Raw genomic sequence first — 15,148 nt, 5'->3', positions numbered from 1 at the left:
CACACGAGTCACCGTCTCGTATTACTCCAATAGCCTTCTCCGTCACACATTTCTGTCAGGTCTACACTTTTCATACTAGATCCTGCAGAAATATGTGATGGAAAACGATGTTGAGGGACCACGTAACAGTCTCAAATACCATTGAATAATTTATCCTCACACACAACCCTATCTTTTTCTCCCTATAAATTGAACATATCACAAACGCTCAAGTTCCATAGAGTCCCAAGTTTCAAAACCCCACATCATTGTCTTTCTTCGTATCTACATACCTATCTCAGTCACTCACTCAAACACTCACTTTCTCTTGCTAATATGTATATAGTGAAAAACAACGACGATGGAAGGCGATGGGCAACCATCGCCATCTACCGCGAGTGCCAACGAAAGCACTCTGGGCAGACGGGTCACCATGTAGTTGACGGGTGCCTAGAGTTCTTAGGCTACAGAGACGACCACCGATCTGAGGTGACTTTCTACTGTTCCAAATGCGGCTGCAACCGCAACTTTCACCGGAAGGAAGAAATCTCTATCCTAATTGACCCCACAACCGTCCACATGGTTCACGAGTCGGCGACTGCTCGTCCTCCTCCTCATTGCAGTGCTCCTTCTCCACCACCACGGCAAGTCCCCATTCCCGAGGTACACATCGGGAACGGAGAGGCGGAACAAGAGGAGACCAGCGAGCAGAAGAGAAAGAGGACTAAGTTCACGGAAGCACAAAAAGAGGCGATGAGAAGGTATGCGGAAAGGTTGGAGTGGAGATTGCGGGGACATAATGAACATCAACTTTTTCAGTTTTGCTTGGAAATTGGGATTACGCTGCAGAATTTCAAGTTGTGGATGAGGAACAATAAGAGAAGGTACTGTGTGGAACTTGAGGAGAGCTTGGCCAGCTGCTGAGGATTGTGAGACTCAAACCCCACACCTCATGCATCGGGACAACGAGCCCTGCCAACAGCACTGGCGCCCCACTTGCTCTCTCTTCTTCTTCTTCATTTTTTTGTCTTTTCTTCAGTTGGGTGTTTCTTTTGGTAGTAGTTGCTTGTTCTTTTATTTTTTCTTTTCATTTTAGTGTGGTCTTTTTTAAAAGTTTAGGTTTGAGAGTTTTTGTAGAGAGAACAGTGTAAATATATGCAGAATTTGTGAATGTAATGTTTAAGTTTGTTTGTTTCAAAACTACATGTCACTTCAAGAAAATCGAGATCTCCCGACGGCTTTTTTAGCAACGTTTGAACAAACCGTCAGTGTAGAAGGGATCTTAAAACGGTTTTAACGGTTTTGATTGAACTGTTAGTAGAATAAGCCAACAGTAGATGTCAACCAACAATGAGGATAGCATGAATATATACCTTGGCTAATTTGGGATAAAAGTAACTGCAATTCACTTGTCGATTTTCAATATCAATGGAAAAAAACACAAAAGGGGAAAAATATTGGTACGAACCAGGAAACAAATTAAAGTTGATTTGTTTTAATTATTTTTAGTTTATTGTTAAAAAGTGAGGTGAGAGGGATCGACAGATTGAGCTTACGAGTAACAGCACTAGAAACGTATATATTATACTTTTTGAAACTCTTTCATGCATTTTTTTTTTCCTATCGTGCTCGATTTTATTTTCTAATTAGTTATTGTAAATGAAATTCTGCTATATATACCGATAAATATAAATAAATAAATATATATATATATATATATATATATATATATATATATGTGCGTGTGCCTCACCCCCTCTTGTGTGAAAGCCTTTCACCAAGAACCTTCATATATAATGGCTTGTTTAAAGGTCTGCAAAAAGACTCGACCGCCATTTCAGTTTTTGTTTTGTATTTTTTTTTTGTTTTGGCGAGCCCCGTTGGTCCACTTTTCCCATCCTTTCCCGTTCGAAACAAAAAAATAAAGAAGAAGGAAACCGGAATGGTGAGCTCCGTTTCCGTTTGCAGTTCGTTCTGTGACGAAAAAACCCAAAAGGAAACCGCCGCTGGCCTCCAAATCCAAGTGATCAGCTTCAAAGGCGGCGGATAGCAGGCTGAGGTGGTGGACTAGATTCATGAGGCAGCTGACACTTGGGGGTTTTTCTAGATCTGAACCATGCGTGTCGTAAATTTTTTTCCCCAATAAATGAGTGTCGAGCGTTGAGTTGATGAACGGCGAAGTTCGACTCTCTACTGGTTCTTGTTCTCAATGGGTTTTTTCAGATCTGAAACCATGTGGCAATTTGTCATGTTTTGATTGAAAAATGTTTCAACTTACTAGTATTTGGTGCACGTCCTCATGTCCACGTTGTTTGTTTCACTCATCTTTTGCATTAATTCTTTGCATTTGTGCTGTCGTGTTTGCAAATTTGTGACCCATTTTATCATTTTTTAACTTATTTGTCATGTTTGTTGTAGATTTATATTGTGTATTATAATATTAGCTTCAATTTCATGGTAACTTGTAAAAAAATTCATGATAATTAAGTATTGTCGATTTGATTTTAATGCATGCGTTGAGTAATTTTGTGGAGAAATATGTCATGATAAAACATGGTGAATTTGCAAAAAATTGTCTTGAAATGATTGTCGTAGTTTGATTCTCAATTGTCATGATTTCGGTATGCTTGTTTGCGGTATGCTTGTTTGGATTTCACAACTTCATCATGATATCGATTTACAGTAGTTTATTTATTTTTACGACGGGGAGGGAATGTTGGATGGAATAGCATGATGAGAATGTTTAGGAGTCCATTTGACTCTTTCAAAAAGGGAACTTAAATAATTGGAGATAATCAAAATATAATATATATATATATATATAATAATGGGGCAATAAAGCATTTTGAGGATGGAAACATAAGTATTCAAAACCACTAGGATGAACACCTAAATAAGTCCTCCAAATAGGATGCCTATTTAATTTCTTCTTAATTCTTTAACAAATGCGCGCCATTTTTGGGTACGTATTCCAGATTGTTTAGGCCTCGGAATTCATTTTTTGGTCCGTTTTAGAAAATAATTGATTTGCTTATTACCTAGTCGATCAAGATATACTTCATATATATAGTACTGTTCGGCCGTGTTTTTACTAATCATTAATTATACTTCTTGTTCTAGTTTTCATATTTGAGTTTTTAACTTAATTAACAACTTCTTCTTCTACATGATAGCTAGGTTTTTCGCACATCTTTCTAAATATTGCATGAACTAGTCTTTATATTGATAATAAGACAATATATACCGCACGTATTAATCCTCAAAATCAATCTTAAAATAGTATTTTTATTTCTTTCCATGTATGGAAAGATCGATGGCCGTATATACGAAACAGCTAGCACAAATAGTTTTGCTGTGGATTATGAATCCCGAATTTTCTCCAATATATACGTTGGAATATAGACTTATTTTCTTCTTTTATCTTGTTGTACGTGTTGGTTTTCGGAAGCTTACTTTTTGAAAGGTTACCCTTTTACCTTTTCTCAAATGTCAGAAGGCTTGACTAACCGTTGTACAGTCGAAAGAAAACTCGTTGAAGAAAAGAATATATATAAACATATAAGATCTATATATTTAGAAACAGTGAAATCCTTATTTCAATTATGAAAAAGATAAGGAAAAACCATCAAACGATCGAAGAACTCACAAATCCAGTTGATCTCACTGGTGTCTACAACAGGCCGTTAGGATCATTCGATCAGCACGACCTTGAGCTATGGGCCGTCCAAGAGGGGACCGCAAATCCCACAATCTGGATTGATGACTTGGTTGGGCCCGTATAGGGCTTATGGTGCCAATACCACCACTTGTATGAAAGCCGAAGCAGCCCGTTTAACGGCATTCTCATGCTTTCTATATGTGTTGATCATGCACCCCTCATGAACCAACCACCATCCAGTCATGCTACCCTTAACTTCCCCTTCGATTCTGCTTCTGCTGCAGTATAAATCTCGGACTCTTGATGCCAACAGCTCCATCAGTTTTGCAGTATGGACAACACACGAATCCGCGGGACTTTGGTGCCCTTTGTTATTAATTTTCTAGTGACGTCTCCAGGCGTCACTCAAGACCTTTTCAAAAAGATGGTTTCGACATCTGGTCCTAGCCAGTGTCAAAATGTGAATGGGCTTTTCTTCTCTTGGGGCTGCTCTTTCTTGCCCCGAGAAAAGAGCAGCCTCGAGAGAAGAAAATTCCATTCACATTCTGACACGGGCTAGGACCAGAAGTTGGAACCATCTTTTTTAAAGGGCCCCGAGCAACGCCCGGAGACGACGTCACTAGAAAAATAATAATAATAATAAGCACCAAAGCCCCGTTGTTTGAGAAGTTGAAGAGAAAGTAAGGCTTTCAACCTTAAAATGTCGAAGGCCTTTGCTCCTTCCCGTTCTCTTCTTATCTACCAAAACCCTTCTTTCTTTCCCGTATAGAGCCATGGTATAGTATAATTTACGTGTGCGGAATGGGAGTACACCACTTCCCCAATTTAAACGAAATGGAACACCCATTTAGATTTCGGACTAAGTGCTTTAGTCTTTGGTGCTAAACAGGCTAACCAAAATAACGATTCAAATAAAGGTAGTTCTATTCTTTTGTGCATAAGAATGCGAATGAGGTGACTCCTCCTTTGATTGGAGAGGTTAATGGTCTGAGTGCCCTACTTTGTGGCTTTCTAGTACTTTAATTAAGAACATATATATGCTACTTTTATGTGATTATTTTGTATGCCTATATTTTCTAACAATGAAGAGGGAAAGTACCCTCTGAATCAATCGTTTATAATCAATTGGAGTTAGTTCAGTTAATCAGAATTCTTGCATCTCACTAGTTAGAAGGTCAGAAGTTCTAGTTTTTCCACCTGCGTATGGGTGTTCTTCCGTTGGGATTATTTCTCTCCCTAATGAGGGCTTATAATTGGATTGGGTTTACAGTGGTTGAGTTGTTGTGCTTAGTTTTATCGTAGACTATCAAACAACTCATGTAGTGTCCCATAGTTCGTATTTTGTACTTCAAACACAATGTAATGATATCTCCTTTCAATTTAAAAAAAAAAAAAAAATCAACCGTTTATGTTTTGGTTTATAGTTCATGACACTTTAGTTTCACACCTACCAACCTAGAAGACAAAAATAGTCAGAGCAACAACTCATCTGCAATTAACTTCACATTAGTCCAAAGCATTAGCTAAGATTAACCAAATCCGTTTGTTCCATAACAAATTTGACATTAAATGAGATTAGTGCATGGTGAATTAATTAATTAAGCTTACCAAGCGACAGAACCCAAATTTTGTCCTATTCCAATTGCCAACCAGGCCTAATTCATTAAAGTCCGCAATTAATTTAGATTACAAAAAATCCAGGTCAAATTGAGTTGGCCAATTAATGCATTTCACCAATTTACAGAGTTTATGATTCATTTTGAAAAATAATTCAACTACCCTCTAAAACTAGCTTCAACGCTGAAAAAAATGAGTCAAAAAGAGCATTTTTTTAAGACCACAGTTGTAAAATCATCGGTCGGATATGGATTTGGATTCTCAAAATCACGGTATCGTGTGTTCATAATCATAGTCTGATTTTATATTTTTTTTACGTAATTAGATTTTGTTCCATAAGTAAAATTATTTTGTAAGTTTACTAAATTGATTGTATATATAGTTGTGTACTTGGATATCTAGTTTTTTTTTCCCATAATCATTTGGGAAATCTGAATAATTAAACGGCAAATTGACAGTAAAAGCGGGCAATAAATATTTTCACATTAATTTTACGAGATGGCAAATTATATCCATTGCACCTGTACAGATTACAATGGTTAGAAAGCAATTAATTAATGACCTATTAATTTAACAAACCAAAATCTTGATTTCTTATATAAGTATATGGGGATTCAAAATTAACTTTATTGTGAGATAGACCCTGAGACCACGGCAGTAACTCAAGCGGTCATGAGTGGGCACTTAGGTGACGATGTGTGAGGTTTCGAATTCAAGTCAATGAAATGACATTGACCTATCGTAATAATCTAACTCTAATAATATTCTATCGTAGGGCTATCTTGTGAAATACTATCGAAACATCCCTTAAACCACTCTACTTGTACAACTTTACACATTTTTATTATAGGCTCCACCATGTTTTTAAATCTATAAAATCTTGGGGGATTATTGGAATCAGCAAATTGGCATATAAAGTGATAGAATCGAGACACAATTTGGATTCACTCAGTTAACTGCAGTTGCGTGGGAAGAGGACCATGGGCTTCTTCTGCACGACTCTAAACATTTCTATGTTACAAGTACAAATTTTTAAGTTAATTTAACAAAGTTTTGTAGCAATGGAACTCAGAGACCCTGTTGTCCCTCTGACGGACAACATGGGTGTTGTCTCCATCCGAGCCATCCATGCTCGGCAATGAACAGATCTTAGCCATCGATTCGTGCATTTCCCCTAGAACCCATAATCAAAAGTGGCTTATACCTTCAGTACATGGATTTTGTCCATCAGTCAAATCTTCTTTTTACTGTTCTGATTTGGATAAAAATGAGCAAAAAATTGCTTATATTATGGGCTGGACTCTCAAGCAAAACAAGAGAAAATTCAAGCCCAAAGAAAATGACTTCTCTAAAAAACCACCCAAGAGGACCTCAATCACAGCTAAATATAAAAAGACCATAAAGTCAATTTCCCTGGAAAACCCTGCAACAATGTCACCGATGGTATTATTGAGGCAAGTGAACACCTTCATTCTCACCAAACACTCATCAACAGTAGGAAAACCACGCTATTTGGACCAAGGATCTTCCATACACAATTTGTCCGCTATTCGTGTTCTAAGTCGCTCTCGGTAGTCACGGGATACCCCTCGAGATTCCTGCATGATCATGTGGCACGGAGTGACTTAGAACATGACTACATTTTTAAAAAAAATGGAGACATGGACCTTTGGCCCTATGATTGGCACCTAAATGTATGAAACTACGCAATCTACACATCACTAGTGATGGTGTGGAAAACTATATCCATTGTCTTTCAAAGACGGTAAAGTTCAGTTGGCCAAGGGTGATGTGCAAACTGAAATCGCCAAGGTGAAGACCCTAATCCTCGTCCTCGGTCTCTTCATCGTCGTCCTCATTATTACCTGCATACCTCCATCCATCCTCGATATTGTCACGGTCCTCTTCCGTCTCCTCACTGTCTTCTTCATCGTCGTCTTCATATCTCTCTTCCTTAACCGGCCACGGTTTTTTCACTACGTTCAAATTCGCAGGAGATGAGGTTGAGCCCTTGCGTGCAACTTTCGAAGGAGGCAGCTTCACATTTGGCTTGGGTTTGCTTTGTTTCTGAATCTTGATATTTCCCCTTTTTCCAGCGTAAGCATCTTGGTCGCTGCCTTCGTCCATATCATTGTCAATGGCAGATGGAGTGTTCTTAGGATTTTCATCGCCAAAATGGCCTGGATGTTCTCTCCTTAAATGAAGGTTCAGCTTGTATTCATGTATATAGGCCTTTTCGCACCCTTCATAGGGGCAGCAGTAAGGGCGGTCAGAAGATGCGGACCCATAATTAGTAGCAGCAGCAGAGGGCTTGGGAGTTTTGGCTAGCTTCTCAGGAGGCTGAGACTGCACGGTCTGGACGTACTTCGGCATCTCTACATTGACGTTGTTCTGCAAAAATTAGATGATGAAATTGGATATCTACTACTGATTTGTGTAGTCTCAAGAAAAGAAAGAAACCTACAAACATGATCTACACCACGACCAGATACGAAAGTAAAATGGAAGCCTACAATCAGAAAAAAAGGGTACGCTATCAAGCAAACTAAAACAGAATGACTTGGTCCTTAATTTTAGATTTTTTCTTTGTCTTGTCAACGTTCGTCTCTATAGTTAGTCACATTGGCTGACACAATTCTCATGTTTTGAAGCATCAACTCCTAACTGTGAGCGCGCAAGCGTGTCTCTGTGTGTGTGTGTGTGTGAGAGAGAGAGAGAGAGAGAGAGAGAGAGAGAGAGAATCCAATCCCATTGCAATCCTCAACTGAGGCATCTTGTGACCAATCCCTTTCCAACATTCCTAATAGTTCATGGGACGTAGTGTGTGTTCAAAAGCAAGTATCTGTGGCACAAGAGATTAATTGAAGTCCGCGTAAGCTAGCCCGGACACCTTGAATTATCAAAGATAATATGGGTACAAGCAATTGTGGCACAAGTGAATCTTACACTTGACCATCATTTTTTGACACAGGTCTGTTTGAACATCCAGTAATTACATAAAAGTTATTAAGAGAGGTTGATTGTAGACAAATTTCAGATTGTAGACCTGTTGAGCCTCGAACTTCGCTATTATCAGTAAAACTACTAGCAAATATAGTTATAACAACAGACCACAAGCCTATTGCCTTATTGGTTGCTCATCATCCCTTTTGCATCATTTATCTTACATACATTGTTATTATTAATGGGGTAAAAAACCAAGTAGGAAAACTGCATTTCATACACAACAATATTTTATTTAAAAAAACATAGGATCTGTCAAGTAACACCAACGAAATAGGCCTTACTCACTGCAACAGAAAAAATCAACTAAACATTTTTTCCCAATGTTTTATCAAAACAACCAAATAATGCAAGAGTACAGCACAAAACGATTAATTTCACAGAACAAATAGTTTGGAAGGGATAATACAAACCTTTTCATGATGGGCTGCAACGTGGTTCTTCAACTTATACTCATGAGCGTACCTCTTGCCACAATCTGGATATGGGCATACGTGATAGTTTTCTTGTGAATGTGTTTTCATGTGCGACCTTAGGTTGAAATCCAGAGAGAATGCCTGCAATTTCAGATGTTGCTCTTTAGATGCAGACATTTTAAAGAAACAACCAAAAGTTGTGGATTATGATGATTTGGCTGAAACCAATGCAAATACTAAGGCAAGCGAGGTGAAGACTGGTCTAATTCTGAAATCAATGTGCGAATGCATATTCTTGACTATGTAGTTCTTCCAACATGAAAGGTTTCCTAAAGAGATCCTCATTAAGATTATAACAGCAGCAGCTCGGTAACCATAAAAGAAACACAGTTAAAAGAAAACACTAATCTGAAATTTAAGAGAATTTCTCAGATTATTGCACAAGGTCTAACATGTTGATATCTAATTTTGAACAAGTTTCAACTGTCATGCAAAGATTAAGAAACATATTTTCAGTATAAGTTTTTTTTCTCAGCCATTAAACAGAGCCAAAATTGGTTTTAATGATTTGATAAACCATGTAAATAAAAGGTGAAGGGAAAAAAGTTATGCATATCATAAGCACTAGCAACAAATTTTCGTGCCCAAAACAGAGAAAGAAACATAACTCTTTCGGGGTGAAAAAAAAAACACTCAGTTTTCGAAATAAAAAAAGATGGAAGGGGGAGGGGGAAATTTCCTTGCCAAATATAATAGGTTTTGAGAGGACAGCTTGATCACCTTACCACAGCCTTCATGAGGGCATACAAAATCTCTCTCCCCTGTATGAATGAGAAAGTGTCTCTTCAGCTTTGAACTATCCAAAAATTTCTGCAACGCAACCCCATGATTCAGTCAAAGTAATTTTTAAGCCCTAACAGAAAGCAAAGAAATGAAGAGGCAAAGAGGAAGATCTACACAATCAGACTAGGGATGGGCCATTTGGCCAAGATTGAGCCTATCCACATCCGTAGATCCTTAAAGTTTCAGAATTTACCTTTAGTTATGGACAAGAAATCACAAAATTTGCCAACCTTTTTGTACATTTTGCGACCATTATGTGAACCACATTTTTTCACTAGAAGTTGTATTATGAACATCATAGCTCCAAAATTTCCTTACTTTTGGCAAACTGCTGCAGCCCGTAGTATTTCACTTTAAATTACGTAGGACACTCAGAACTAATAATACAATCAAATCTCAAACTAGTTTTGAAAAAGCAAACAACAAAATGCACCAAAAGGAAGCAACAGAAGTTGAAAAAAAGGAGAAATAATAACATAGCCAACCAACACATAATCAACATATTTCACGCTACTGTAACAGAAAACAACTTTGGGTCAGCTTTAGAGATTTGATCACAAATCATATGGGTCCAAGAATAATTGGTATTAGGGTACAACAGGAGTATACGAAAAAGTTCAGCTGTAAATTTACCCTTTGCAACTAATTCAAATTTCCTCGCCACACTTGCTTAGGAACTATGGAGATCATAAGACTAGTAGAATCAGCACAGTAGTAAAACGATAGTTACCTGGTGCTTGTTAAAGCTAGAGGTGTCAAACGTGCGTGTCGTGGCGTGCCGTGTCATTCAACTTCCGTGCCAACCGTGCTTCGTGCCGCGTCGTGTCATAGCCAATCTTGTCGTGTCGTGCCGTGCCCATGTACTTAAATCGTGTCGTGTCGTGCCGTGCCGTGCCATTTTTCAATCGTGTCGTGCCGGGCCGGGCCCATTTACTTAAATCGTGTCATGTTGTGCCGGCCCGTTTTTTAATCGTGTCTTGTCATGCCGTTTTTCAATCGGGCCGGGCCGGGCCATTTACTTAAATTGTGTCGTGTCGTGTTGGCCCTTTTTTTAATCGTGTCGTGCCGTGCTGTGCCGGCCCGTTTACTTGATCGTGTCATGTCATTTTTCAATCGTGCCGCGCCCGTTTTGTATGGTACGCACAACAAAATTGCTTTGTTTTTGTTTTTGGTCTCTTATGGACGGTATTCCTTTGAACCCTTAAGAACCATAAAAGAATACTGTGACTGTGATGTGCTGTGATGGAGTCATGTATTAAAAATATGGCAGTACCCATTTGCTTCTTAGAAGCTACACACGAATCCGGGTGCTAAACACTAGGTTACTATAGCCAAATGAATGACTTTCGTTCGTTTGAGTAGGCAAAACCTGGAAAACTTTTAATTGATTTTCTCATCAATCATGTGGATCATGTGGTTTAAACTTGCACTCTAATTATCTTCATACACCGGTGGAGGATTTGGGCAGCAATATTTCTACTATGTATTTTTTTCTTATTTTTTGTTTGAGATCTTTTTTCTTATTTCTCGTTAGATCTAGGGATATACGACTCTTGCACATTTTCTTTCGTATTAAATTACTCTTGCACCATAAATATTTGATAAGTTTTTCTAATTTTACTTGTTATCTTGTAATGTTAAATTTACAAACCAATTGTCCAAAGTCTATTCACTAACAAAAACAAAACAAATATTTTTTACCGAATAAAAATTGATTATTTTTAAAGGTAAAAAAAAAATGATTTTTTAAAGACATGATTTTTTTAAGAAATAGTTTTTTTTTTTTAAACTAAATATCTCAATTGTAAAGGAAATCAAATATTTTTTACCAAATAGAAATTGTTTAGTTTTTTTTTTTAATTAAAAAAAGCCATTTGGCTTATTTAAATTTTTTTTTTGTTTTTCCGTGCCCGTGTTGTGCCTATGTCCGTGCCCAGCTTGAACCGTGTCTTGTCGTGCCATTCCCATCCACATTATGTGCCTGTGCCCGTGTCGTGCCCTTCTACGACCGTGCCCGTCAAACTCGTGTCGTGCCATGCCGTGCCCGTTCAACTACCGTGTCGTGCCCGTGCCCAGCTAAACCGTGTCGTGCCGTGCCAGGCCAACTTCCGTGCCGTGCCCGCCCACGTCCGTGTCCCGTGCCAGTCCACGTGCCCCCTAAAACCGTGTCGTGTCGTGCCGTGCCCGGCCAAGGCCGTGCCCGTGCCCGTGCCAGTCCACGTGCTCACTACGACCGTGTCGTGTCGTGCTGTGCCAAGGCATGACCTTGCCCGTGCCCGTGCCCGTGCCACATTTAACCGTATCGTGCCCGTGTCATGCCGTGCCGACCTGGCCCGTTTGACACCCCTAGTTAAAGCAAACTTTAAAGAACCAGTTACATACAAAACCCTAGCAGTAACAAAACAAAACAACCTATGTTTGATAAAATCATTACCTTTCCACACCCTTCATAATGACAAACGTATTGTCTCTCTCCATGTATATGCGAATGCTTCCTCAAAGCTCCAGCATCAATAAATGTCTTCCCACAGCCTTCATAGCTACAAAGGAATAGAACCTCAGTAGTTGGCTCGGGTTCTGGCTCTACTGCTTCTGGCTCTTTTGAATTCTCTTTCATGGCCTTCAACTTGGCGTCTATGAGAACAGGACAAGGAAATGTATTGGGACAAAGTCAGGTGATGAAGCAATAGAAGGTGATACAATACCACAGTTCGTCATCGTACTACATCAGTCCATGTTGCATTCCAAGTTCTATGTAAATCCATGCACAAATACAATACAATACGACAAGAAAAATAGTTGCAGCATGCATCCGAAGATGAGCCAAAAGATGATGAAGAAACAATGGACTGGACATACAGTCAATGCCTTTCACATGTTGATGGTGATTTTGACCATGTAGTCACAGATGGTAATCGACATAAATTTTAGTACAAAACTTGTATGCATCTTCTCACAGTTATTCAGAAAAGTAAATGGTAATCCTAAATGGAAGGCTTAGCAACTTCTTCAACCCACACACTCAAAGATTTCTTCGCAGAAGAAAATTGGAAAGATCAGGGACTAAAACAGGTGAAAAATATTCATTATTATGAATTTCAACATATTTATCACCCTTCCAACCCAATCGAAATAGCAAAATCAGTTAACCAAATCTCTGTTTCTACCCCTAAAGAAGAACTGAAAATCGGATCAAAGCATGATAGGGAAGAATCAACTAACCTGTGACCCATTTGAAAACAAAGCACTTTCCCCCGGTTGCCACGACATCTTGGGGCACCCTAAAAAAGAAGGATCAGGTTATTACCAAAGTCCACACAAAAAAATAAGAAACATGACAAGGACATTAAGATAACAAAGACAGAATGTGTTTTTGTCATTCTAACATGAGAGGTGATGAAAGGCGCACAGCATGAACAGGAAGCACCAGCTCAACTAACCGACATTATCACTAAGGCGGATAATTGTCTAACAAAGAAAGCATGTAAGGAATGCTACAATATTGGGGTAAAGGTACTGAAAGACAATTAACCTCTATAGTGTTGAGATTCCCTTTAGAGTCTGATATATCGATGCAGTTCATAGCCATCAATCAAATGTCCAAGGAGGTTTTGCCCCTAGCAAAAGCATATGTTTGCCAATTGTATCCCTCTAAGAATATATCAACTTCCTTCCGTTTTTTATTGAAATGGGTTTCCTTAGTAATTGAAGTTGTCAACACGCAAATGTAAAACAGTCATTCAAAAGATGCACCGCCCCAATCTGGACCAATCAACATGTGGTTCCTATTCTAGCAGTCCCACGAATGATTACTCATCCAGCCAATGGGGGGGCAACAGAAGAAAAATTCATTCACTGGTTCAAGCTTCAAGTGGACCTTTTGCTCCTCTGATGTCCTCTCATTGCATTTACTTTTCACCCGTCTCCTTTTTATCCTTTCGCGCTTATGTTCTACTACAGAACTTATTTTCTCTGTGTCTTTCTATAAATATAATATCATCACAACATAATACTAAAAACAGCCAATTGAAGTCGGAAAAACAAAATGAATCAACAATAAGCCACTTAAATGCTACCAAATAGAAAGCATCCAATCATGATTTATCAATAACCTGATGGATGGACCCATGCAGTTCACCTTGCTAGTCAATATTGCAGAGAACCAAGATAACAGGAGTATAGCCACTTCTCTTATCCTAAACCTAAAGCATATGGTGAGTCTATGAGGTGCCAAGACCCAAAATAACTACAACAGATCAAAGATTGCCATTTTTACAGACCACACCAATAACTAAATCTATGCCCGCACGCAAGGAGTGTACACCTCAATATCTATACCAGTTCTCGACTATCTCTTCCAACAAACCAAACCTGGCTTACATACATAACCATAATTATGCATTAATATCACGAAAATTTAATGAAACATATGAAAAGGTACGTGCTTTGGGAAATATTTTACCATTCCTTGAACCACTTGACGGCAGGAGCCTTGGACTTGGTGATGGGTCGTCTCTCAAACAAATTGAGATTCGACTGAATCTCCATGCGTGTAGATTCAACACCGAATCAGTTGTCTTTGAATGGAGGAAGTTGGGGCAACTAGGGTTAGGGTTTCGACATGCGATGGACATATAGATATAGAAATTGGGATTCGATTGGAAACTCTGTTGAGCTGATTCTGGTGGGTAATCTGTTCATCTTGGGATTTACGAGGCAGAACCGCGGAAGAGAAACAATTAGGGTGTGTTTGGCAATATATAGACTGCGATAGAAACTAGTAATACCTGCTTTTTTTCTTTTTTTTTTTGGAAATATATTTTTAGATGATGCTTTTTATTTCTATGTCTGAATTAGGAGCAAAGAAAAGGGGAAGAAAAACAAGTTTTTTATTGTCTAAATTTCAAGAAAATACTACAAGAATAAGAATGCAAAAGAGTAAAAAGCAAATAATGAATTGGCAAGGGAAAGAGGAGGGGAAATGGTTTTTTTTTTTTTCTTGTTTGAGTCTAAAGAGAAGAATTTGTTTTCCAAAAAAAAAATGTAATTTTTTGTAAGCAATATTTGCAACTTAATATATTGCATAAATTTATTCACTTCCTATACTATATATATATTTGTACGTAGAAATGTACTTATACCATAAATTTATTACAAACGTGTGAAACTCGAAATGTTAGAATAAAACGTTTCAGGCTTTTGTATCTCACGAACGAAAAGACATAAAAGGTAAATAGATTTCCTTATGATATTAAATTTATCTTAAAAAGCCTTTAAAAAATAAATTCTATAGTTGTATTGCCTACTAATGCAAAGGTTTTTCTTCTCTCTTTTCTTTTTGTCAATTTCCCTCCCGGGTACTAATACATGTTGGGCCTCGCGTCAAAAAGTGTTGGACTGTTTTTTCGGCCCAAGCCCATCCACACGAAGGGATGCAATATCCTCACAAAAATGTGGGCCGAGAATATGAAATATTCCCACGTCCGGCCCATCCAGTAATAAGTCTTTTTAAGGCCATCATAGCTTTCTTCTTCCTTCTGACATTATATACTCCCACCGTCCCAATCAATTTAAGTGTTCATTACGGTTCTGGGTGACATTTTCAATTACTTATATCTCTCAATATATATTG

The 15,148-nt window shown here is 38.3% G+C and overlaps 2 protein-coding genes across 2 annotated transcripts; one reads left to right on the top strand and one right to left on the bottom strand.

The window, feature by feature from the left end:
• Positions 1-315: 315 nt before the first annotated feature.
• Positions 316-3,761, top strand: LOC131307089 (zinc-finger homeodomain protein 2-like). Its single transcript, XM_058333507.1, has 3 exons — positions 316-863; positions 2,424-2,436; positions 3,591-3,761. The coding sequence occupies exons 1-3, from the start codon at positions 316-318 to the stop codon at positions 3,759-3,761; spliced, it is 732 nt and encodes a 243-aa protein (XP_058189490.1).
• Positions 3,762-6,642: 2,881 nt separating this feature from the next.
• Positions 6,643-14,273, bottom strand: LOC131306439 (zinc finger transcription factor YY1). Its single transcript, XM_058332665.1, has 6 exons — positions 13,979-14,273; positions 12,739-12,797; positions 11,951-12,150; positions 9,454-9,543; positions 8,671-8,814; positions 6,643-7,645 (listed from the first exon to the last, which is right to left on the bottom strand). The coding sequence occupies exons 1-6, from the start codon at positions 14,062-14,064 to the stop codon at positions 7,076-7,078; spliced, it is 1,149 nt and encodes a 382-aa protein (XP_058188648.1). The 5' UTR covers positions 14,065-14,273; the 3' UTR covers positions 6,643-7,075.
• Positions 14,274-15,148: the final 875 nt, after the last annotated feature.

This window comes from Rhododendron vialii, chromosome 11a, assembly GCF_030253575.1.
Source record: "Rhododendron vialii isolate Sample 1 chromosome 11a, ASM3025357v1".
NCBI classification, from domain to species: domain Eukaryota; kingdom Viridiplantae; phylum Streptophyta; class Magnoliopsida; order Ericales; family Ericaceae; genus Rhododendron; species Rhododendron vialii.
This window is presented reverse-complemented; position numbering and strand designations above follow the sequence as displayed.

Coding starts and splice junctions, on each gene's coding strand:
- LOC131306439 (XM_058332665.1), bottom strand. CDS start 14,064: ATGGAGATTCAGTCGAATCTCAATTTGTTTGAGAGACGACCCATCACC. Junction 12,151..12,738: donor TGTTTTCAAATGGGTCACAG/GTTAGTTGATTC, acceptor CTGTTCTCATAG/ACGCCAAGTTGAAGGCCATG. Junction 8,815..9,453: donor CTCATGAAGGCTGTGGTAAG/GTGATCAAGCTG, acceptor CTGAAATTGCAG/GCATTCTCTCTGGATTTCAA.
- LOC131307089 (XM_058333507.1), top strand. CDS start 316: ATGTATATAGTGAAAAACAACGACGATGGAAGGCGATGGGCAACCATC.